This window comes from Drosophila takahashii, chromosome 2L (assembly GCF_030179915.1).
Source record: "Drosophila takahashii strain IR98-3 E-12201 chromosome 2L, DtakHiC1v2, whole genome shotgun sequence".
Taxonomy (NCBI): Eukaryota; Metazoa; Arthropoda; class Insecta; order Diptera; family Drosophilidae; genus Drosophila; species Drosophila takahashii.
In genome coordinates this window covers 14,000,167-14,022,805 of record NC_091678.1, presented here as the reverse complement: position 1 = coordinate 14,022,805, position 22,639 = coordinate 14,000,167, and the positions used below count along the sequence as shown (strand labels likewise).

The 22,639-nt window shown below is 38.8% G+C and overlaps 5 protein-coding genes and 2 non-coding genes across 7 annotated transcripts; 5 read left to right on the top strand and 2 right to left on the bottom strand.

Annotated features, from left to right (window-relative positions):
* The first annotated feature begins 586 nt into the window (after positions 1–586).
* On the top strand, positions 587–2,067 carry Jhbp13 (Juvenile hormone binding protein 13). Its single transcript, XM_017142965.3, has 4 exons — positions 587–742; positions 799–1,173; positions 1,229–1,375; positions 1,842–2,067. The coding sequence occupies exons 1-4, from the start codon at positions 664–666 to the stop codon at positions 1,991–1,993; spliced, it is 753 nt and encodes a 250-aa protein (XP_016998454.2). The 5' UTR covers positions 587–663; the 3' UTR covers positions 1,994–2,067.
* Positions 2,068–2,385: 318 nt separating this feature from the next.
* LOC123003272 (U2 spliceosomal RNA) lies at positions 2,386–2,581 on the bottom strand. Its single transcript, XR_006412504.2, has one exon. It is a non-coding gene; the product is annotated as a U2 spliceosomal RNA (small nuclear RNA).
* Positions 2,582–2,857: 276 nt separating this feature from the next.
* LOC123003279 (U5 spliceosomal RNA) lies at positions 2,858–2,977 on the top strand. Its single transcript, XR_006412511.1, has one exon. It is a non-coding gene; the product is annotated as a U5 spliceosomal RNA (small nuclear RNA).
* Positions 2,978–6,599: 3,622 nt separating this feature from the next.
* Positions 6,600–10,806, top strand: LOC108058371 (uncharacterized). Its single transcript, XM_017143065.3, has 4 exons — positions 6,600–7,213; positions 9,730–10,149; positions 10,213–10,362; positions 10,422–10,806. The coding sequence occupies exons 1-4, from the start codon at positions 6,988–6,990 to the stop codon at positions 10,571–10,573; spliced, it is 948 nt and encodes a 315-aa protein (XP_016998554.3). The 5' UTR covers positions 6,600–6,987; the 3' UTR covers positions 10,574–10,806.
* A 2,146-nt stretch (positions 10,807–12,952) lies between these two features.
* Positions 12,953–18,716, top strand: l(2)k05911 (lethal (2) k05911). Its single transcript, XM_017143051.3, has 5 exons — positions 12,953–13,396; positions 16,286–17,417; positions 17,476–17,611; positions 18,090–18,386; positions 18,449–18,716. The coding sequence occupies exons 1-5, from the start codon at positions 13,180–13,182 to the stop codon at positions 18,602–18,604; spliced, it is 1,938 nt and encodes a 645-aa protein (XP_016998540.3). The 5' UTR covers positions 12,953–13,179; the 3' UTR covers positions 18,605–18,716.
* Positions 18,717–18,878: 162 nt separating this feature from the next.
* On the top strand, positions 18,879–19,997 carry Naa20B (N(alpha)-acetyltransferase 20 B). Its single transcript, XM_017143052.3, has one exon. The coding sequence runs from the start codon at positions 18,966–18,968 to the stop codon at positions 19,563–19,565; it is 600 nt and encodes a 199-aa protein (XP_016998541.3). The 5' UTR covers positions 18,879–18,965; the 3' UTR covers positions 19,566–19,997.
* Positions 19,998–21,023: 1,026 nt separating this feature from the next.
* Positions 21,024–21,773, bottom strand: LOC108058359 (N-alpha-acetyltransferase 20). Its single transcript, XM_017143053.3, has one exon. The coding sequence runs from the start codon at positions 21,695–21,697 to the stop codon at positions 21,206–21,208; it is 492 nt and encodes a 163-aa protein (XP_016998542.3). The 5' UTR covers positions 21,698–21,773; the 3' UTR covers positions 21,024–21,205.
* Between the last annotated feature and the right edge of the window lie 866 nt (positions 21,774–22,639).

The window sequence follows — 22,639 nt, the reverse complement described above, 5'->3', positions numbered from 1 at the left end:
TTTGCTGTAAGGTTCACAGTTTAACTAACCAGGGGCGTAAACAGGGGGAGTTTTGGGTGTTAATCCCCCCTCTCGGTTTAATCCTATGCAAAATATGGTTTTCAAAAGTATGCTACACAAAATGTGACATAAAAAACCTCCAACCCCCTCAACTAAATCCTGGCTACGTCACTGTAACTAACTATACCTATTAGTATGACTCACTCGATGGAGAATTATATTTAGGCTCGATTTGGCAGCCCTTCGACGTCGGCATTGTGCTATTCACCGAATCGCCAAAATAAGAAGCCCATTATTAGTATACGTACTGGGTAATTAGTAAAAGAATTTATGGCAAATCATCGTTGCCATTTACTATAATACCTTCAATATATTTTTCCATTTAATAATACGACATTATAAATCAGGCAGACGGAGCCGGTTTCGCGTTCAGTCAAAGTCTAGCTGTTTGCCGGCTAATGTTTTACTGATTTACAAGTAAAATGTACTTAACTAGTCTCTGACTTGCAATATGCAGCGGTGTGCTAATTTTGAGAATAAAATAGCCCGACTTGGAGTCTGGGAGCTTCAGTTGTTGTTTAACGTTCTAGCAGCAGGTTGAAAGTCGAGTTCGATCGCCAGAAAAAAGGATTTAGTTCGGTAGTTTAGTGTAGAACACACGGAATGCATTACATTATTGGATTGCTGTGCCTGCTGGCGCTTGGAGTCAGTTCAGCCCCCACGGATAATAATTACTTTGCAGGTATATATTTCATATAAATTTTAGCTGTTTGTTTTTCCTAATATTTCTCATTGAAGATTTGCCAAAATGCTCGACGGACGAGGATCAGCTGGGCGAGTGCGTCAAGGAGATATTCAATACGCTGACGCCCCGCCTTAAGGACGGAAATCCCGAGCTGAGGATCGAACCCTACGAACCTTTGCACCTCAACCGAACTAGCTTCCAGTACACTAGTGGCACGGTCAACGGTCGCATAACCGTTCGAAATGCCAAGATCTACGGATTCGCCTCCAATCGGGCCAAAGAAGTGTCCGTCAAACTCAACGGCGACAAGGTAAAACTGCGCCTCGTCACAAAAATGCCCAAAATGAACATTGTGGGTAGTTATAAGGCCGACATGCAGGTGAATCAACTGCAATTGAAGCCCAAGGGGGATTTTAATGTAACGCTACGTGAGTATATTGGTTTGTGATTGGGATTTAATTACTTACCATTCCTCGTTTGCAGTGGATGTGGAGGCCACAACGGTAACCGATGGTGAAATCTACGAGAAGGAAGGACACCGGTATTTCCGCCTCAAGAATCTCGATTCGAAGCCGAAGATTAGAGATTTGGTCATCAAGGCAAACGGAATATTTGCAGATCCCGAACTGGGTGAGTTTTTACTTGTTTGTGTAGAATAAATATCAATTTGTAAAAATCATATAACATTAGAAAACAATTCAACTTGTTAGCATTTTTGATAACATTAATATTACATTCAAAAATAATTTTTTATCAGTTCCCTTTTGTGATTGAACGTCTTAAATAAATCTTTTCTTTGTAGGCACTTTAAAGTATCCGCATAGCATTCAATATATTCGAATATTTTTTAATAGAACCCTTAACTTTTTTTGCACTTTATAAAGGACACGAGTTTCTATAAATTGTATAATTGATCACCGACTTAAGAATTAAAAAACATTTGAAAAAATTTCCTAGATAAACTGTGCAACAAATTAAAATGACATTATATTTAAACCAATTATACGAAAGGCAAACAAGTTGTGATACTACGTATATACAATGTTTTCAGTTGATCGACCCACCATTCAAAGGTCATGATTGTTTTCCATTACAGATAGTATAGCTCTGAATGTGGCTAATCAGTATTGGCGCGATATCTACGGAATAATGCTGCCCGAGACCCGACAGTTTTGGCAACCCCTTATGTTGCGAATGTTCAACGAGGCTTTGGAACTGGTTCCCATCGACCAGTTTCTCAAGGAGTAGCTCAATTAGCCGCTGAATTCAACTTGTGATGATTGTTTAATAGAAAATAAATTGTTCCATTAACTGCTATTAAATGATGTTTGTTTAAATAAATAAGCATTTATTCTAGGCGCCATTTGGAATGCCCTCCTAATGCGATGCATGCAATTAAATTCAAGTTTTATTGAATTTTTCATGCCCTAGTTAAGCGCAAATGTATGTAACACACTTTTTTGTTTGGTAAAGGTAAAAAACTATGACCACTGGGTGGTGACCTAATGATAATAGCGTTAATAGGTTAAGTGCGCACCCGACATTTGACCTTGACGTGGATTGTGGAAGCGCAATTACGGTGAAATTGAGCAAGACTCAAGCGACTATCTCTGAACTTGAATTGTGTGGGAAATTTATTATTCAGTTGGGCCGAAATCCCGGCGGTACTGCAATACCGGGCCAACCCGCGACAGAGGTGGAGCAAGCCCCTAGCACTCCGTCTGATTCCAAAAATCAGTTTAACATTTGTTGTCCTCCAATGGAGGAACTATCAGATGTTAAGCTGATAAGAACAGATACTACACTTTGATCTTAGCCATAAGGCCGAGAAGCGATAACTTGAAACGGAAAATTGACTGGGTCTCTATGAGGAAAATACTAGAACCAGTTCGGAATTATAAATGTGAAAGTGTGAAAGTATTATAGTTTCTATAGCATATTTTAAGGGTTGGTGATCTGTATTTCAGGTAGTCAGTTTCCAGGTAGCCTCTTCAAACGACCCCTAAAACCAGATATACTTTAGGGATGGTAAAAGTAAAAGAAAGACTTTTATGATTCCCAACATGTTCTAGCTTGTTTTGAGTGGTAAGGCATATTATTTCCTATGCCAAATCACTCTGGTTTCACTTCAATTGTCGAATAAATCTTTCGCCTTTTACTAAAGATTTCCGTGGAGTGGGACACTCTAATGAGTCTAAAATAATTTTTTGTAGTGCCTGGCGACTTCGGTGGCCGGGCCATAAGAAATACATTTTAAACGTAATATTTATTTCTATAAAAATGTATAGTCACTATTGGGCTATCAAAATAGTGATGAAATTGAAATTGTATTAAGTTTGAACCGTAGACGGCGCTAAATGTGCCATAAATCAGCTTATTATATTGCAGTCAATTATATATTCTTGATGTCTATGGTGACTGGACTGTTTCGTGAGGGGCATGCAAAATAGTAGAAATGTGGTTGCTATAATATATATAAAAAAAAAAACAAACACGCGACTGTCGTCTGTCCAAAGACATGCCCATCATATTAAGTGGGTATTTCTTACTATTTAATTATATATATTTGATACAGAGTTTGAGATTAGAACGCTTCCGTAGCAAAGTTCAGTTTTGCAGAGTTCTAATGTATTAATAGGTTGCACCAAAGCCTTGTAATTGCTCGCCTGAAATTTCGAAGATGTCACGTACCAGACTACCTTGAACATTGATTTGTTCGCCCACAAAGTCACAGGTTCATGAATAATTTTATGTGGCATAAAGAGCGTCAAAGATTTATAACTGACCCACATTTTACATGAACACTCCGGAGGGCCTTACTGCCACAGTGCGTCTCAAACTGAGTACGTGCCTTGCACTTTGACTGAAAACAGGGATTGTGGAAATGTGGATACTGTGGAATGGGAAAATGCCATGTCAGTTTCCTCATTGTTGGCGGAATTTGACACACTCATAGAAATTTTTACCTAAATACTAGAAAAGTCGCCCTAAAACCGAGGTCGCCCTAAAACTACGGAAAATTGTCTTATTATACGGGTGGGTAGCCCTAAATATACGAAAAATCGCCATGGAAAATATTTTTTAGGGTTAATTTTTTCAAAAAGGCAAATTTTCCCTGTTTTTTAGGGCGAATTTTTATGAGTCGCCTCCAAAAGTAATTCCTTCTTTTTAGGGCGAAATCGCCCTAAAACGTTGAACAAAATAGCAAAAAAAATGTTCTGAAATTGCCCTAAAAACAAGGAAGAGTCAAACGAAATTTTAAGACGCAATTAATGGATACATATGTAATACATGTGTGTATGTGTGTGGGGTTGACAGGTCAAAACAAGTGAATGTGTGTGTATATTAGGGCGGACCTTTTTCTGTGAATTTTGATGCTGAGCGCATTTGACTTTAAAAAGTCCACCCTTTTTCTTCTTCTTTGCTACTTTTCGTCCGCTGCAGTGGCAAGGGTGGGGTTAGAAAGAGTTGCATTGTCTAGACTTTGTCATAATTTTTCGGGCGCTTGGCAGTGAAAGACGTGTTTGTATGAAACCTTTTGTTTGTGAAAAAGTGAAAAATGTAAACGCTATTAAAGGACTTGGGAGGCGATTCTTTTTCTGTTTTCTGGTGAGTACATACATATATAATTGTGCAATTTTGATATTAATAACTAATTGAATTTACATATCTGTAACAAAGGAAAATGCAGCTGAAACTTTAAAAAATTTGGGTGGAAGCAGCTACGAGGAGAAATTCCTGTTCAACTAGTCGGTCCAGAAGCGGAAGTGTGGCAGAACAAAGTAAGATCATTAATAAGAGTATACATATATGTATGTGTATATGTAAATAATGCTTGAGTTAAAAAAATGATGCAACAGAATACACACATACATATATATATATTTACAAGAAATCTGTATTTATGCACCGGACAAACCGCATTAACAAGTGCATATGCCAAAACAACCCCCAAATTTCTATTGCGACATTTCGTCAGTGCTCGAAATTTGCTTTTGCTGCTTCTTTTTTTTCTAGGAGTAGCAGCAAACGCAATCGCAGGCTAAATGAAAATTGTGTGTGTTGGTTGTGCATTTTTATATTAATTTCTAAAAAAATTTTCTTTTTTTTTTAGATCGAGAACGCTTTTTAGATCCAGCTTTCGCAAACCACTTTTCGGACTTATTAAAAGCAGGAGTAAGGAAGCAACAGGAAATAATCCGGCTCAAATTTTTGGAAAGCTCTGAAGGTAAGTGCTTCTCTTTTTTTCTATTATCATATAATAATTAGACTGTTTTCATTTAATAGAGATACAATCAACTTTAAATTGGCTTGCGTTCCATTCAGTGTTGGTGCCGACAGCAAGAACAAAAAAGGACGCCGGGAGCAAGAACGCGAAGCACACCATTGCGGACTCGGGAAGCCGTTTCTTTTAAAGTTATTTATTATTTATTATTTTTAAACCCGATATAATCCATTTAGGAATAAGAATGGGAGAGTATGTAAATTTGTATAACTATAAATTGTGTAAATATATTTGTAGTGAATGTAAATAACAACAAACAAAAATATAAAAACAAAAAAAATATATATTGAAATTGTATTTTTATTTATGAAAAATGGCCGTGAAATTTTGAGGAGCATTTTGCACGTTTTAGGGCAATTCACCTATAAATCCAGAGAAAATGCCCTAGATTTATGAAAATCTGCCTTTAGTTTTAGGATATTTTTCCTTATTTCTAGGGCAATTCGCCTTAAAATCCAGAAAAACACCCTAGATTTATAAAAAATTGCCTTTAGTTTAAGGGTATTTTTTTCCGATTTCCAGGGCAATTCGCCTATAAGTCCAAAAAAATCGCCCTGGATTTAAAGGAAACTGCCATTAGTTTAAGGGTCTCATTTCTTATTTTTAGGGCAATTACCTTTGAAAATAGAAAAATCGCCCTAGATCTACCAAAAATCGCCCTAAATGTATGACAAATTCACTCGTATTTTTAGGGCAATTTGCCCTAATTTTGTTGCCTAGTCGCCATTGACCCCCGTTTTAGGGCGATTTTCCTTGTTTTTAGGGCGATTTTACCGGAAAATTTCTATGAGTGCAGATTTGTGGGAACAATCTTCCGACGGATGCATATATATTATTTGGTTAGGAATTTCCATTTAATAAATTAAAAAAGAAGGAACACAATTTGAACAATTTATAAGAGAAAAACAATAGGTAAATTGAATTTTATATATGAAAAAAATATATTTATAACGTATTTACTTAATTGTGGATTTTACATAATATCACGATTATTAATAGATTAAATTAAATTATTTATTTAAATATAATGAATATATTTAAATATTTTTTGGTATAGTCTTCTTAATGCTTTAATTTAATTTTAAGAACAACTCTTAGTCTTTCAAATATAACTCTTAAATTGGTTACATTTTCGTTTAAGCCTTTAATATTTTAAAAGAAAAGGGATTTGCTAAAGAAGAAATAAACCCGTCTTTCTATAATAATAATAAAATAACATTAACAAGGAAAATATGTATAATACCTAACAATAAATAATTATTTAAAAAATTGTATTATTTTTAAACCCCATATGCTGGTACTTGTGGCTCTCAAACTGCAGGTTCTCCTCAATAAGCTTTTTTTTTGGCGAATTGAGCTTTTGAGTTCGGCTTTGGCTTCGTGATGTGACGGCCTAAAGCCTTCGAAACGACCGATTTCATTGGGGTCTCTTTTAGCTATATGTTGTTGCTGTTTGCTTTCGGCTTCGGCAGCAGCATGGAAAAACTTTTGAACGAGCTCAAAAATCGGGCAGCTTGAAAACTATAAATAAACGTGAGTTTTATGCAGCGCTCATTTCAAGATTTGCAAGCAACGCGCCGTCAACTCAGTCAATTAAATTCGTTTGCCCCTTTTTTGCGGATAAGTTTGGCAATTAGCTGGCTGAGATTGTGTGCATCTCTGTGTCCGTGTGTGCAGCAATTGCAGCAACAATTGCAGTTAACCGAAAAAACCGAAAAGCCAACCAAAAAACCAAAAAAAAAAGCAACTGTAAAAAGCGCTCGTGAAGAAATAAAAGTGAAGCCGGTTTGCGAAAATTACGCAAATAAAAAAAGGAAAAACGGAGACAACCGAAATTACCGTCTGGACTGCATTCGTGTGTTTAAAATCAAGTCACACGAAAATAGTCAAAATAGAAAGAGTCCAGTAATCAATTGAAACGAGTTTGCAGCGGCAAAGGAAATCCAAAAGCCCCAAAATGCAATTACTTTGCATCTCGCTCCCCGTTTTGGCCGCCTTGGCACTCGGAAGTGGAAGCGACGCGGCCACGCTGCCAACCTCCGCACCCAGTGTTTTCAGCAGCGATCCCAATCCGAACTCAAATCCAAATTCCAATCCGGGCGAGGAGTTCGCGGCGGGATCTCCGAGCTTTTCCGACAGCGATTTGGCTTTGCCCGCAGGGTCAATCGATTTCGGTGATGCAGGTAAACTTAAACTGGCTTTTGCACCCAAGACAAGAACTTGAACCAAACTCAAACCAAATGTCACTCCCAGCACACGCCCTCAAAAGTATATACATTACATTAATTAAATCAGCTTAGGTCAAACAGTTCGTTGTCTAAGTCTTTTGTTTGTTTGGGTGCCTGGGTGCAGCAGAATGTAAGGGAAAACTGTGCGTCGCTTGGCATTCAAGCTAAAATGGTTGATTAATTTTATTTGTATTATTTTCAATGTTTTTATTTGCCTATTTGTTGCTTTAAAATTTTTAATTTTTTTTTTGTTGTCTTAATATTTCTAATAGTTTTTTTTTAACTGTTCCTTATGTCAGAAATGAATACTACAATATTGATACGAGCAGAAGAAAAATTAATAAACTAATTTTATAAACACTGACTTTAATATGGAATACAATGTAAAGCTTATGAATCAATATTATAATTACATTTGCATTTCTCAGTAAAAACAGAAAAAAGGCAGTTTTCTAATCTATAACTTTGTTATTTCTTTTTATTTATTTGAAACTTTACATTTGAATACATTGAATACATTTTTAGTCTTTTTTGGCTACAATCCAACTTCCTGTTTTCGACTGTAGTTCTTCATTTGCTCTCTACGCTTCACCGACAATTGATTTCTTATTTTAAATTCAGCACAGACCTTGTCCGGTGTGCCGTCCATGCCAATCGGTTTAGATTACTCATTGTAAGCTTCTTGTGCATACACTTAACACCACTTTTATAGGCCTGTAACCTTCAAAAAACGAACGAAATTGGGAAAAATACTGAGAAACTGCAGTCGTAAAAGAGTAGTTTTTAATGAGATTTGCTAAGAGCCAAGTCCAGAAATTGCAATAGAAATTAGCAAGTGTATTTGCAGTAAAATCTTTTTATTTATCTCGCTTTTTAACGCTTTTGAAATGGCAAGTGGAATATGTAAAATAAAGCGACAAGCAAGTCATCGCCTGTGCCACTTGAACTTGACATACTTACAAATGTTTTTTTTCACTTTTCGGTAAAAGTTATCAAGCTTAGCTGAGCTGGGACGCAAATCTTTGGGGTAAATAGAAATTGTGACGCAAGTCCGGGGCCGAGTTATAAATGCAGAATAAACACGAGATAATGCAGGCTCGAAAAATCACTGTGAAATATTGCCAATTACATTAATTTAATCAACCACGAGGTGTTTGCCAGTGTGTGTGCGTTTGTGTTGTTTGCTCTGTTGCGAAAAGAGTTCAGCGTCAACAAAAGCAACAACGAGGCTTAAATCCGATCCGAAACCGGCTGCTGTCGCTATATAGCGATACCAAGACTATCAAGAGACCACCGAGAGCTGACATAAAGCGAAAAGCTGACTGAAAAACTGACCTACATCAATGCGTAAGCGGCGCTGCTGGGCTTGTGCCAAAATTGAAAGCTGCAATTGTAACTTGTCTCTAATTGCGCAAAGAAAACCGTCAACACAGCAGCGAGTAGGTACTAAAAAATAAATCATGGCGAGCACAAATTTATTGACATTTGCTTGGGCAAACAAAGGACTTAGGCAACGAACTTGGCTGCCGCACAACCCTTTTCTGTCACCTCTTAGTTTTGACATTTCGACTGCTGAATATTATTATAATTATGAAGCACATAATAACAACATGCGGTTGTTTGGCTCACCTTTGACATTGAACTTGTCGGCTGAAACAAAAGGGAAAATGTAAAAAAGTAAAACAAAACAAATTTCGGGGCACTCAAGCCAAATGACTTAATAGGGCTGTTCACGTGCGTAATTCGGCTTTAAATTAACCAAAGTTTGTCTCATTCTTCAAATGCCTAATTGCAAGCTTTAAATTCATTTTCATATCTTTTAAATTCGGAATTGCCTTGCCAAGGAACATTAAAATAATTGCTTTCCGCTTGTCATTAGAAGGAGAAGATAAAAACAATTAGTGGCGTGACTAAATATCGTTTCAAGCTGAATTTAAATTTAACAACAGGCTTTTTGTGAGATTTGTTTTTACTAGCTGAAAGATAATAAAAAGATTAAGCGAAACAAGTTATAACTATGATTGCAATTGATTACATTTCTGAAAGAAAATATAATTTTACACAGACAGTTTTGTTTGTTCTACTAGTTTCTCCTATTTTATTACTATTTTTAGAAAGAATTTAAGTTCTAAAATTTCTTTAAGGTAATCATCACAATTATAATAATTACTATTATTGTAAATTTAAAAAAAAAATCATTTCCTTGATCATTTTCAAAACCTCGTCACCCAGTGCCACCCTGACATAAACCCCATTTGGCTATGACAGAAGACACGTGGCGACTGGGACACTTTGTCATGCCTGGTTGGGTGGCACAGTTGGTGAAAAATGAAATAAATATAATAGTTATAAGCCCCCCTTGGTCAGGGCGCTAGTCTATGCCATGCCTCGACGAACTTAACAACCGAGGCTAAGGCTAACCATGACTTAACCGACTTGTGAACTAATCCCGCATCACTTTCGCCTTTCAGTTGCTCCACCGCCGCCAGCCATCGTGTCCAGTGGCTCGAACGAGGTGACACCCTGTAGTCTCAGTTCGGCCGATCTCAACGAATGCATACGCGGCTTGATTCAGACCTTTGCGCCCAAGTTGAGGTACCAGGGAGTGCCGCAATTCAACATGGACTCCATTGACCCGTACTTCTACAAGAGGGGCATCTTTCGGTACACAAACGATGGCATCCAGGGTGGACTGCTGATCAAGAACATGGAGATCTATGGCATCAGTCAGCTGCAGGTGAACAGTGTGGCTGCCAATTTCACGGACAGCGGCTTTATAATCAAACTGGGCGTTGAACTGCCGCAACTGAAGGCCGGAGGACACTTCAAGGCGGACGTGAAGTTCGGAGGACTGCGTCTGGTGCCCAAGGGACCCTTCAACATCACCATAGGTGAGTGTCCGGGGTTAATGTGAGTGGACTGAGTGGTTACTGATACTTTCGCTTTTCCCCCAGACAACATCAAGGCCACCATTCTGACCGATGGCCACATCGAACAGCTGCCCAGTGGTCAGCAGCGTCTCAGCTTACATCGCCTGAATGCCAATGTCAATATCGGCGATGCCAAGGTGGTGGCCAATGGCATCTTCTCCGATCGCAATCTGAGTAAGTCCATCACTTTCCCTTATTATTTCCCATTTCTGATTGATTTAATTCCCCCGTAGATGCCATGATCCTGAATCTGGTCAATGAGAATCTGCCCGAAATCACCCGTGTCGGAATTCCCGCCACCCGCGAGCAATGGGCTCCCATTCTGATTGCCCACATTAACGAGTTCTTCGCCAAGGTTCCCATCGAGAAATTCCTGGTTCAATGAGGCACGAAACCTATGCTCAAGGACTACTTAGCCTGTAGTTAGTTTTAGCCTAATGTCTACAATTACAATCTTAACTTAAGCGCTGTTTCCAAATAATTTTCTACGCACAAACGATTTGGCAATCATTTTGAATTATTTTAAACATAACCAATTTGTATTTATTTATGTCATCCATTCTGAACAAAAAGAGAAGCTATGTGAAAATTTCAAAATAAATGCTCTTTTCAAAAATATTTTTAGAGGTTTTATTTATTTTTTTATAATTTATTCTTGCTAAAAAAGCTTTTGAAAGTTTTATTTTTTGATCCCAAAAGTAGGCTCTCTTTCAGATGATCACACTCTTCGTACTTAAATGTAAAACAGTTAAAACTCATGTATTTTACGAGTCGGTCTGGGATAATTTCGGTGAAGGTTAATGTTGTTTATTTTAATGTAAGCATAGGAAAGCTTAATATAGGACAATAAGCAATATAGGACAACATTCTTAAATTTATATCTGTTTTTATTTAGTAAAACCATTTATTTAGAAATGCGTTCATTTGAAGTTATGTTGTTGAAAAAAATTTTATTATAGGTAATAATTTAAATATTTCTTAGTGCATTACCATTCTTACATTGTGCAAAAAAGTATATGGTTGCACACAATGGCTAAATTTAAAAAAAATGGGAACTTGAGTTAGAGAGATAGAAAATCAGCTAATTGTCCTATAAATAAATATTTCAACGGTTCCAGCACTCAAGTGGTTCATTGAACATCGAGTGGGTGAAATTCCCTTGTCAGAACATTCAATTGACTCTCCAGTTGAATGAGCTCGAAGATGCTGAGAACTGCAAACTCGATCGATACCAATCCCGCGTGAAGCGCTTTTCGAAAACAATACTCAACACTCCCACTTGTCGATCAATCAAAGGGGCGATTGTACCCCCAGGCTCCCAATTACAGACAATTAGTTGGCAAAATATTGAAATAAACTGATCCCGCAAAGGTCCAGGCCGTGACACTTAATGTTCCATCGATCAATATGTGGGACTGGGGTCGAGTGCTTTTATTGAAATGATCTGTCCGATTCTCAGGAAACAATTGACTTAATTTGTGATATTTTTAACACCCAAGGCGCCGCCTGATCTCAGCGTTGATAATGCGATTAAAACAGAGACCTGATTAATGTAGACTTAATTGAATCCTGAGTCAAGAGGTGCGCTCCTTGCAGGCAGTTCAACGCACGCTAAAAGTCGTAAATTTTGCATATTATTTAGTAAAAACACTTACATCAGCCGACGACGAAATCAAACGGGTCTACTTAAACTAGCCGAGTGGAAAATGAAGAGCCATACGCAATGTGCACCAAGGAATTTAAATGGAAATTCAATCTAGCCTTGCAGTGAAAAAATAAAAGAGTTAGTTGGGAGAATTAGTTAAAAACATTTATTCGTGTTAATTTGGGATATTTACGACTGAGAACTAAAAAAAAAAAAAACAGATTTAATCAAAAACAAACAAATGTTTTAGTTTAGAAAACAAACAAAACAAAAAAATTTCGAAGTGCTGTTTTATGGTCACTAAATGATTTTATTTTGTTACATTAAAAAGTTAAAATTTTTTTAGTTAGTAAGTGAATAAAAGCGCAATATTTTTAATTAAATAAAAATGGAATAAAAAATAAATTTTTGAATACAATGAATCTACATTTCTATCAATAAATAATTTTTAAGAAAATAATATGAGTGTAGGGAAAATATTATATTAAATAAAATTATGTTTTATGCATTTCTTTATTACTTTATTTTTATTTCAAGGTATTATTGTATTTCCTAAAAAATTCGCTGAGTGCATTATAATGGCCAACTGAGCCTGAGTGAGAAGATGCAACCGCAGCTGGATTTTTCTTTTATTAGTAGGCAGTCGCACAACTTCCCGGCGGCTGTGAGTAGCCCGCCCTGTTCAGTCTACATTGGTGCGTGTTCCGGATCGGATTCAGTTTTGGGATCGGGATCGGGATCGGGTTGGAAGCCTGGTGGGCATTGGGAACGGAGGCGTTCCAGCAACTAGTTTAGTTTGGCGGCCAGCGTCGCGTGTGCATTTAAAAGGCGGCCCAATAAGTTGGCCAAAAGTGTTCCAGCGAAAGAAACGCGTTCATAATTGACATTTCGGCTGCTCCGGCCGAACATTCAGCATTTCTGTTTCTGTCGGCGTCGCAGTCGTCGTCGTTTGGCAAACGGAGCTGTTAACCAAACCCCAGAACCTCTGTTGGCTCAGAAGCGATCGGACCTCACAGCCAAGAAGACGGTCCTCGCCGTCTAACGCACGTTACAATAAATCGAGAATCGAGTATCGAGTATTGAGTATCGAGTATCGAGTACCGAGTACCCAGTTCCCAGTACTGAGATCCAGAGCAAGTCCAAGTCCGAGAACTTCGTCTTCGCGATCGTAGTCGTGGTCAGGTGAATGCCATCGGGGCAACGTGCCTGGCATTCCAAGAGATATATATTCTGAGTGGCGGTTCTTTATACTATATAGCAGCCAATTTATATATGGTCTGCCCCTACGTTCAAAAACGAAAACAAATTGGGAAGATATAACCGCAGCGAAAGCAAAAAATATCAAAATGTTTGCAATTTTGCCAGTTTTATTACTTTGTGTGCATTTGCTGCATTTTAAAACTGTCTCGGGAGCAGATCTTCGATCCGTTTCGGGAGGGGCAGGAGCTCCACCTCCAGTTCCAGCTCCTGTGTGGCAAAATGGTGAAATGAATGCGGCGCCCGAGGCTGGATTGTTCAAAGCCAATGCCACCGCCGAGGAAAACTACGGCGGAGCGGTGGTGGGTAAGTTAAATGATTGGATTCGGATATTAAAAAAAACCTCGACCACTGGACAAAAAAATTATTTTGGTTTTAAATATTATCGAAAGACTTAGGGCACAAACTTTTAATTCGATGAATACTAAAAATTACTGAAATAATTAAAAACTGTAAAGGTGTAGTAAAAGTCTAAATCAAATTATATTTTAAGTACGATTATATATTTTCTAAAAATTGTATTAGGTTCCAACAATTCGATTTTAGCTTAAAAATTGTTGTAAAAATTGTTTCTTATTACATTTTTTTTTAAACTTTACTTAAAATATAAATTCACCAAAATGTCTTAAACTTTTGTATCATTTTGTAAAAACGCGTATCAATAGATCTTCTTCAATTTACGTCACTAATATAAATTTAAGTTCAACGACTTCGAAATAACATTTTTCTGATTCGACAGTAGAATTTATGCATGGCACGCACCAAGCATTACTTGTTTGACCTTCAGAAATCTATAAATCGTTTAGAGCTAGGAGAAAAAATGCGAAATTGTGTTCTACGAGTGAGTGGTCTTCACATTGTTTACCTTGCAGCCTCGATGGCTTGTCGCTATGCCCGGCCCTTTAGAAAACTTTCTAGTGTAAAAAAAAAGAATTGAAACCCGAGAACTCATGTAGGCGTGAACTTTTGGATCAACTTCATCGCTTGTCGATCGTGTTCTGTCGCCTGTCAATGTCCCCGCCAATCTATTCTCTCTTATTTACGGCCAACAATTAGACAATTAGACAGCACTTTTGATGGAGGGGCGTGATCTGTGGTGATGTCTTTTCGGGGCGACGACATGAGCCTATTAATTTGGGATGCCTCGCAGATTGGGCCATAAACGTATAGCAGATATGTGTTCGACAATAAGCCGACACCTTTCTCGGATTTAACAAGCCAAATTCATTAAAAATTAATTTTTATTTGCATTTTGCCCACTTTGCTCGATCAGAATCGCGATATATATTGTTTATATGACCGTTGGTAATATAAAATTTAAGAGCCACCATAAAGTAGACCTCCAAGTCGAGTTCTCGCGATCTCTGGGATCCTGCGTTGAAATTCAGGTTTTCAGTAGCAGACAAGCTGTAACGGTCTTGCAGACCTTGAACTTGTAACTTGCCCCTGATTCTTAATAAACGATTTCCAAGTCTTTAGTATCAAGTGTTTATGTTTAGCAGAGAAAACAGGTTGCATCTTGAGTTGGGCGTATTTCGAGGACCATTCAAGTTATAAGAACTTCCAAGAAAAAATGTATTATTTTTGCTATAAAAAATAAAATCGGAATAATTTTTAGCTCTTTAACTTAGATATATCTTGTTTTGTTTTCACGATTTACATTCTTAACTACTTAAATCTTATTAAGTGTGTCGAATTCCAAGCAGGATCTTCAATCAATCAAAGTGAATTTGTTGCGCTGATTTTTGGCTGACAGCTTGTCATAACAATTTAAAAGGAATCAAATTAATGACCCAGAAGCAATAAACATAAAAACACCAATTCAAGCACATTATTTGGGGCAAATGAGTAATATACCGATGACTTTCTTTGGGGATCCACACAAACATAAGATTCAGTTAACAATTCCTGATGAATGAGTCAACCGAGCGGATTAACATTTTTCGGCAAGTGTAGGATTTACTTTGTAAAATGAAAATTTTCACAACAAATTATGCATATTTATTACCGATTCGAGGCACGCCCTAAACGTATTCTTCATTAAGAGTTGTGACACTCGAAGCAAAAGCCACGTGCAGATTTGTGAGACTTCCCTGCTCCAATCTTCCGCTGACAAATCGCTTTTATGCTCGATTTAGAATCAATAAAACTTACACCTCTCATCGGAGGCATTAAAGTTTAGAGCTGTCAAGAAGATCGTTAAAATTAAGCGGCACAAAGGCAAATGGCTCGTTAAGAACAAAACCCCAAAGATAAACTGCCCAAATCGCTTATTTAGTCAAATTTTATGCTCTATCGAGCCACTCGAACTATATATGTGGGCCAAAACATGCGTAATAAATTAGAAATATGGCAAAATCATGCTAAATAGCAACAACAATTGTCAGCAGAGAAAAGAGAGAAAAAAACCAAATAAAGCCGGCGACCTAAACAAAGGCCTAGACCAATTTTAAGAAGCTGCCAATGGACATGACAAATATATGACAATTGACAGTAGAAAGTTGCCGCAGTGGGGGGCACGGCAAGTTCAGCATCTCGGAAATCTCTGAAATGGCACAGCAATTGTCATTCCGCGTGGAAAGAGCTTAAGTTTATTGTCAATATTCTGGGCAGCGAAATATGTCAAAATATTGAGTAATCACTCTCGACTTTGTGGAGAGGAGAAGCGTGGACCCGAAACTCAAAACGTGAACGAATGTTAAGCAAATATTGGCTTGGTCTTTTCTCCACTTGCTTTTTTTCTTCTCATTTATTTCTTTTTTGGGTGCTTTGTCAATAGCGCAACAGATTGGCCAAAAAAAAAAAAATGGGCTGTAAAGTACCATAGTTTTTGGCTAGACAATTGCGTATGTAGCTCAAATCTTTCCGGGGGTTCAACGAACCCTGATCTCGAGTGCCTTTAAAAAGGTTCCCCAAGTGCCATCCATATTTTCAAGGCATGTAGTCATTATTGTACTTTATATTATAATTTGATCAAAATTGCTATTATATTAAAGCAGTCCATACATAAATTTTAGAACAATATCGTCACTGAAAAACAATGATATAATTATCTTAACGAAACTTAAGCTCGGATGCAAAGATAAGTTTTTTAAAATGATTGTATATGATTGTTGTATAATAAACTAAAATCAATATTTTATAAGACCTTATCTTCTTAAAAATTAAATTTTATAACTTTTCTTAAATCTACAGATTCCTCATCAGCAAATCTGAATCGCCAGCGACGTCAGTTTTTCTTCGATCCGAGTATTTTGCTGTGGCAGGGAGGACTTGGTGGCGCTGGTGGAGTATCTGGATTACCTGGTGGCTGGGGCGGTCCCGGCGAGGGATCCAAGTGCCTTACATCTCGCGGCGAACGGGGCGTATGCGTCCGCATCGATGGATGTCGCCAGTATTATCGGGTGGCTCGCCAGATTTCGATCTTCACCCTGCGCCAGTGGCCGCAGACCAATGGTCTTGGCCTCAACGGCAACATGTGCAACTTCTTCGATCTGCTGGGCAGAGTTAACAATGGAATCTGCTGCACAGACATCGATGCCAATACATTTGGGGTGTTTCCACTGCCCACGACCACGACCACCACTACGGAGAAGCCTTCGATGGCAGCTGACGAGGAGGAGGACAGGGTGGATGTGATGCCCGAGGGTGAAGGGGATGGTGAACAGCCCCGACCCGAGGACCCCATTGATAATGGGAACAGTGTAGAGGATATGCCGGATTTCCAGGACGTCAACACGCTTGAGGGAAATGCTCCTGAATCCGAACCCGAACCCCAGCCCGCTGAGGAACCAGTGGAACAGCCTATTCCCACGCAGCCACCAACCACAATCTATCCCTACCAATGGCCATTTGGTACCTTCGGCGGTGGAGTGGCCCAGTGGCCACCAGCTCTGCCCACGCATCCGCCCACAACTGGGGGCTGGCCACCACCGCTGCCCACCCATCCGCCGAACCATCATTATCCCACGCATCCCACCACCGGCGGAGTTCCGAGCACTAAGCGCACCACTCCGCGACCTATTGGACCCACCAGACCACCCACCACCACCAGGCGACCCAGCTATCCCAGTTATCCCACCACGGCTGTGACAACCACGACCACGACGAGACGTCCTGCGAGTGGCTCCAGTCCCGAGGGACTCCCTCTGCAGTGCGGCAACAAGAATCCGGTGACTCCCGACCAGGAGCGGATTGTCGGGGGCATCAATGCCAGTCCGCACGAGTTCCCCTGGATAGCGGTGCTCTTCAAGTCGGGCAAGCAGTTCTGCGGCGGCAGCCTCATCACCAACAGCCACATCCTGACCGCAGCTCATTGTGTGGCAAGGTAAAAACCAAAGAATATTTATTATTAAAAATGTTTATTACATTTTTAAACATTTTAGAATGACCTCGTGGGACGTGGCGGCCTTAACAGCCCATTTGGGTGACTACAACATCGGCACGGACTTTGAGGTGCAGCATGTGTCGCGCAGGATCAAACGGCTGGTGCGGCACAAAGGATTCGAATTTAGCACCTTGGTAAGTGATTCTCAGTAAACCAGTCCCAGTATTAAATGGTTATGATTATTAACTAATTGCATTTAATTCTTTTTAATGTAAAGAAATTTTTAATAAATTAATTTAAAATATTAAAAAGAGTTAGACATCACATTTTTTTTGATTTTAAATCCAAAAGAGTTACATTTTTCGTAGACTTTAATCAGGTGTGTCCCTGAAAACTCTAACAACCGAAATTTTATTGAAATGGATTCAATTTTAGAATGAATAAATGAATAAATAAAACTGTTGAGGTACGTGGAATTTTTCATAACATTTCCATAATACTTTTTAATATGAAAACTTTCAAATACTTGTTTTACTAAAGACCAAAATGTAAAATAAATAAAATGCAGTTTTCGGCTTTAAATTAATAATATTAGAATAATTTCTATAGATTTTTTTAAACTTTTGGCCTTGGTAATTTTGAATATTTTAATAAAATAATTAAATTTTCTAGCACAACGATGTTGCCATACTCACGCTGAGTGAGCCGGTGCCCTTCACCCGTGAGATCCAACCTATTTGCCTGCCCACCTCGCCATCGCAGCAATCCCGCTCGTACAGTGGTCAAGTGGCCACGGTGGCCGGATGGGGAAGTCTGCGGGAGAACGGACCTCAGCCCTCGATCCTGCAGAAGGTGGACATCCCGATTTGGGCGAATGCCGAATGTGCCAGGAAATACGGACGAGCTGCGCCCGGCGGCATTATTGAATCGATGATCTGTGCTGGCCAGGCGGCCAAGGATTCCTGCAGTGTAAGTGGACTGTCTAAAACTAACTTGTCCTATCATAAGGATATTTTCTATCTTATTTCCAGGGCGACTCTGGTGGACCCATGATCATCAACGATGGCGGACGTTACACCCAGGTGGGAATCGTATCCTGGGGCATTGGCTGCGGCAAAGGTCAATATCCTGGCGTCTATACTCGTGTCACTTCGCTCCTGCCCTGGATCTACAAGAACATCAAATAAATATAGGATTCCGTTTAGTCTAAGACGTGATACGCTGCAATAAAATAAGAGCGAACGATTCAATAAAATGACAACATCAAAAGTATGGAAAAGTTTTTAGAAATGCCCAAAAGTATACCGCGTTTTTCTACCAGGTTCACCTTTTTTTGATAGGTTTGCAAAGTATATGAAATGGTAGCGGGTATGGTAGTTTAGATAAAGTCCAACTACAGTGAATATATTTTTTTAAAAATTAAATATCGCGGAATAAATAATAAAATATAATATTTGACATTAACAAAGTAGGCATTTCCCAAGTTCACGTAGCTCAAATTATTCCAGAACAAAAACCCTTCAAGCTACAATAAAATCCTTGCGAATCATGACTACACCGCGCGTATTCGTTCTCGAAGATATGTTTCAGTTTAACAACATTGTGCTGGACCCGTTGGTTGAAGTATATTCCCTGCCATTCGTACTCCCCAAAATCTTTGAGCATCCCGAACTGGTTCTTGCGGAGGAATCTCCTGACGGCCATCTCGTGGGCTTTATTCTCGGTACTCGGATCCAGGACTCGACTGAACAGATTGGCGATGGAAAGGATCTAAGTGGAAGTCATGGACATATCTCTGCCCTGGCTGTGGCCCATGATTATCGAAAACTGGGCCTGGCCACTCGTCTGATGACTACTCTTAGGGATATGATGGACCGCCAGAGGGACTGGTATGTGGACTTGTTTGTGCGGCAGAAGAATAAGAACGCCATCAGGCTCTACGAGTCCTTGGGCTACGTAAAATATCGATGGATGCCCCAGTTTTATGCCAACGATCACGGTTATGATATGCGGCTGCCTTTGGCCCGCGATGTGGACAAGAAATCCCTGGAGGGAATCTTTATCAATAAGCTCTATAGCTTTGGCAATTTGCTTTACCATCTGCTCGTAATCTACTTGTTCGGACTCAGGGATATTATGATTGGTTGAAAATGCTTCGAATAGAGCTTTAAATCTATTATATAAAATCCCATATTTTATTCGCTCTGTTTGACAACGAATAATATAGACTAAAACGTTTATGAAACACCCAGAAAAAGTTCATTGCACTCGGCCAGCCAAATTGAACTAAAAGTTTGAAATCGCTCAAAGTAAAAAATGAATACTTGAAAATATATGTCAGAAAGCATATGGAAACAAGATTTGTTTATATGACAACATTGAACCAGAATTTTCAGATGCTGTGCGTTTCAAGTTGCGCAAAATGCCAAATTGTGAAAATCATTGCGCGTGTTTCAGACACATGTCCGAACCGGACCAGACTACACTTTATATTTAAATATATATTTTCTAATTTGTTTGCTTTGAAAAATGTAGCTAATAAAAAAGACAACAACGAAAGCCTTGACCATCTCGAAACGGAAATTTGCAATTGGATTTGTTTGGCAAACGAGACGAACATCAATGCGTTTGGTTGAAACTACTTATATGCAATGTGTACATTAGGGTGGACCTTTTATTCAGTATTTAAGAGTTTAAACTTTTAAGTTTATGTTATGTCCTAAAATATTCCAAAATTGCATACAAATATATATTTTTTATACCCTTGCAGAGGGTATTATAATTTTGGTCAGAAGTTTGTAACGCAGTGAAGGAGACGTTTCCGACCCCATAAAGTATATATATTCTTGATCAGGATCAATAGGGGAGTCGATATAGCCATGTCCGTCTGTCCGTCTGTCCGTCTGTCCGTCTGTCCGTCTGACCGTCTGTCCGTCTGTCCGTCTGTCCGTCTGTCCGTCTGTCCGTCTGTTTCAATACCGTTTGCGAGCTCAGTTTAAAAGCTAGCGCCTTGAAACTTTCACAGTCGTCCTAAAACATGTGTACGCAGATCAAGTTTGAAAGCCGACCCGATCGGACGTCTATATCCTATAGCTCCCATAGGAACAATCGGATATAGCTTTCACAAAAATGAAGATATTTCGCTCAGTGTAAGAGCTATTGGCATGAATCTTTCTAAATCGTATTTTTTTGTGCGTACCTTGATCAGGGTAAAAGCGCGTGCCGATCGGACGTCTATATCTTATAGCTCCCATAGGAACAATAGGGTGAAATCGGTCAAAATTTGACGTTTTTCAGGATATTTCGCGCAAAATTTTAGCTATTCCCATGAAACTTTCCACATCGTATTTTTTTGTGCGTACCTTCATTAGGGTAAATGCGCGTGCCAATCGGGCGTCTATATCCTATAGCTCCCATAGGAACAATAGGGTGAAAAATTTTAAAATTTTATTTTTTCAATTATAAAATATTTTGTTGTTTATTAATTCATGTTGCTAGTCTAGTCAAGTTTTAATTCGTAAAATCTGCAAGGGTATTAAAACTTCGGCTTGCCGAAGTTAGCTTCCGTCCTCGTTGTTAATAAAATAAGTTATTGTACTACGACAACACTGCGTATGCGTGATAATCGACCCTACGACTGAGGTCCGCCCCTATTCGATCTTATAGTTAGCCTTTGTGCGTCAACGGAAATTGATCTTTCGTTAAAAATTCACCTCAATTGATTTTCTTTAATTAGCTATGTAATCCGAAAATAAAACTAAAATTTATACGAAAAACACATGTCCTGCTTATTGAACCTCCATGGGACGGGGTATGTACTTTCTCATCTCGTAGGCATTCTCCGGTTCCAGGTGATCTGGATAGTAGTCCAGGTAGGTTTGGCGGTGAGCGTAGCCCATGGCAGTGTACAATTGATAGGCGGCTATATTGCTGGCTCGCATGAAGAGGTTAACGAAGGAAGCTCCCTTGTGGTCTGACACCATGAAAAAGTACTCCATTAGGGCAGTGGCCAGTCCAAGGCGTCGATATTCCGGGGATACAGTCAATGCCGCCACATGTCCATGCGGTTCTTTGTTTTGCTTGGCCAGATACTGACCAAATATATATCCCATTCGACGGCCATCGTTCGGTCCTGGAGCCTCGGCAATACGTGAGAGTCCTGGAAATTCCAGGAGGTGCTTGACAAAGAAGGTTAGGCTGTACACCTCGGTGAGGCTATCAAATAGTAATGAATTAATTTTGAATAAGTCATCAAAACGCATCTCCCGAAAGCTGGTCATTTTATACAACAATTTTGATAATAATCTCACTTAATTTTTAGACATTTCAAGGATTTGTCAAGTTATAGGCATGCTTTATTGGCTTTTTATTTGTTTTTCGGTTCACTGCCAGGGTTATTGGTGCGGCTATGGACCACACCCGATAAACATAACCAAGCCATACAGTGTGTTCGCACTCTTTAGAGAATCGAAACTCATTTCTCGATCCTCTAATGAGGTTAATGTTCGAGGCACTCGTTGACTCAGCGCCCTGTGCGCTTTTCAAAGATCTATTTATACAATTTAATGGCGCATTTTGCACAAAAATAAATAAAAGTACAAACCGATATTTGTCTTTGGATGTATACTTTTATATGTAAGCACACATTATATTGGTAAAGAGGCAAATATCTATTTATAATCGAAAGCATCAGACAACTTTGCTGTTTTTGTCTTCTGCCTGGACAGGTGGTCCAGTCAAAATGATGAAGATCGTGTAAAATGTAATGTGCTAGCGAGGAATATTATGAGGAAAATCGTCCAAGCGGCTGAAGAAAAATGATTTGCTAATTTCCCAGCATCGGTCTTTTTCCTTTGTTTAGGGTACACATATACTACATTTACACATATCCACTGGATGTTTGTTTAGCGGTCTTTTTCTATTATTTATTTTTCAAGCATGTGTGATTTATCATGATTTATCATCATCGCATTTGCCCACAAGACATGGCCAGAACGACCAAATGGAATCATTCACTGAGTGTTGGAAATCTTTTGTCTTTTTGAAGCGAATCTTTTATGGGGATCATAAATTTCTGTGGATGCATTTTCGTAGTTTCTGTTTTGGTACTCAATAAATTTATTACAAGAACTGAGGCAAATCAAAAAGTTATAAACACAAAATTATAATTTGATGGCAACTGATTAACTATTATTTAATTTATGTATTTTTCGTTTTTACCT

Coding starts and splice junctions, on each gene's coding strand:
- Jhbp13 (XM_017142965.3), top strand. CDS start 664: ATGCATTACATTATTGGATTGCTGTGCCTGCTGGCGCTTGGAGTCAGT. Junction 743..798: donor GGATAATAATTACTTTGCAG/GTATATATTTCA, acceptor TTCTCATTGAAG/ATTTGCCAAAATGCTCGACG. Junction 1,174..1,228: donor GGATTTTAATGTAACGCTAC/GTGAGTATATTG, acceptor CCTCGTTTGCAG/TGGATGTGGAGGCCACAACG.
- LOC108058371 (XM_017143065.3), top strand. CDS start 6,988: ATGCAATTACTTTGCATCTCGCTCCCCGTTTTGGCCGCCTTGGCACTC. Junction 7,214..9,729: donor AATCGATTTCGGTGATGCAG/GTAAACTTAAAC, acceptor TTCGCCTTTCAG/TTGCTCCACCGCCGCCAGCC. Junction 10,150..10,212: donor ACCCTTCAACATCACCATAG/GTGAGTGTCCGG, acceptor CTTTTCCCCCAG/ACAACATCAAGGCCACCATT.
- Naa20B (XM_017143052.3), top strand. CDS start 18,966: ATGACTACACCGCGCGTATTCGTTCTCGAAGATATGTTTCAGTTTAAC.
- LOC108058359 (XM_017143053.3), bottom strand. CDS start 21,697: ATGACCAGCTTTCGGGAGATGCGTTTTGATGACTTATTCAAAATTAAT.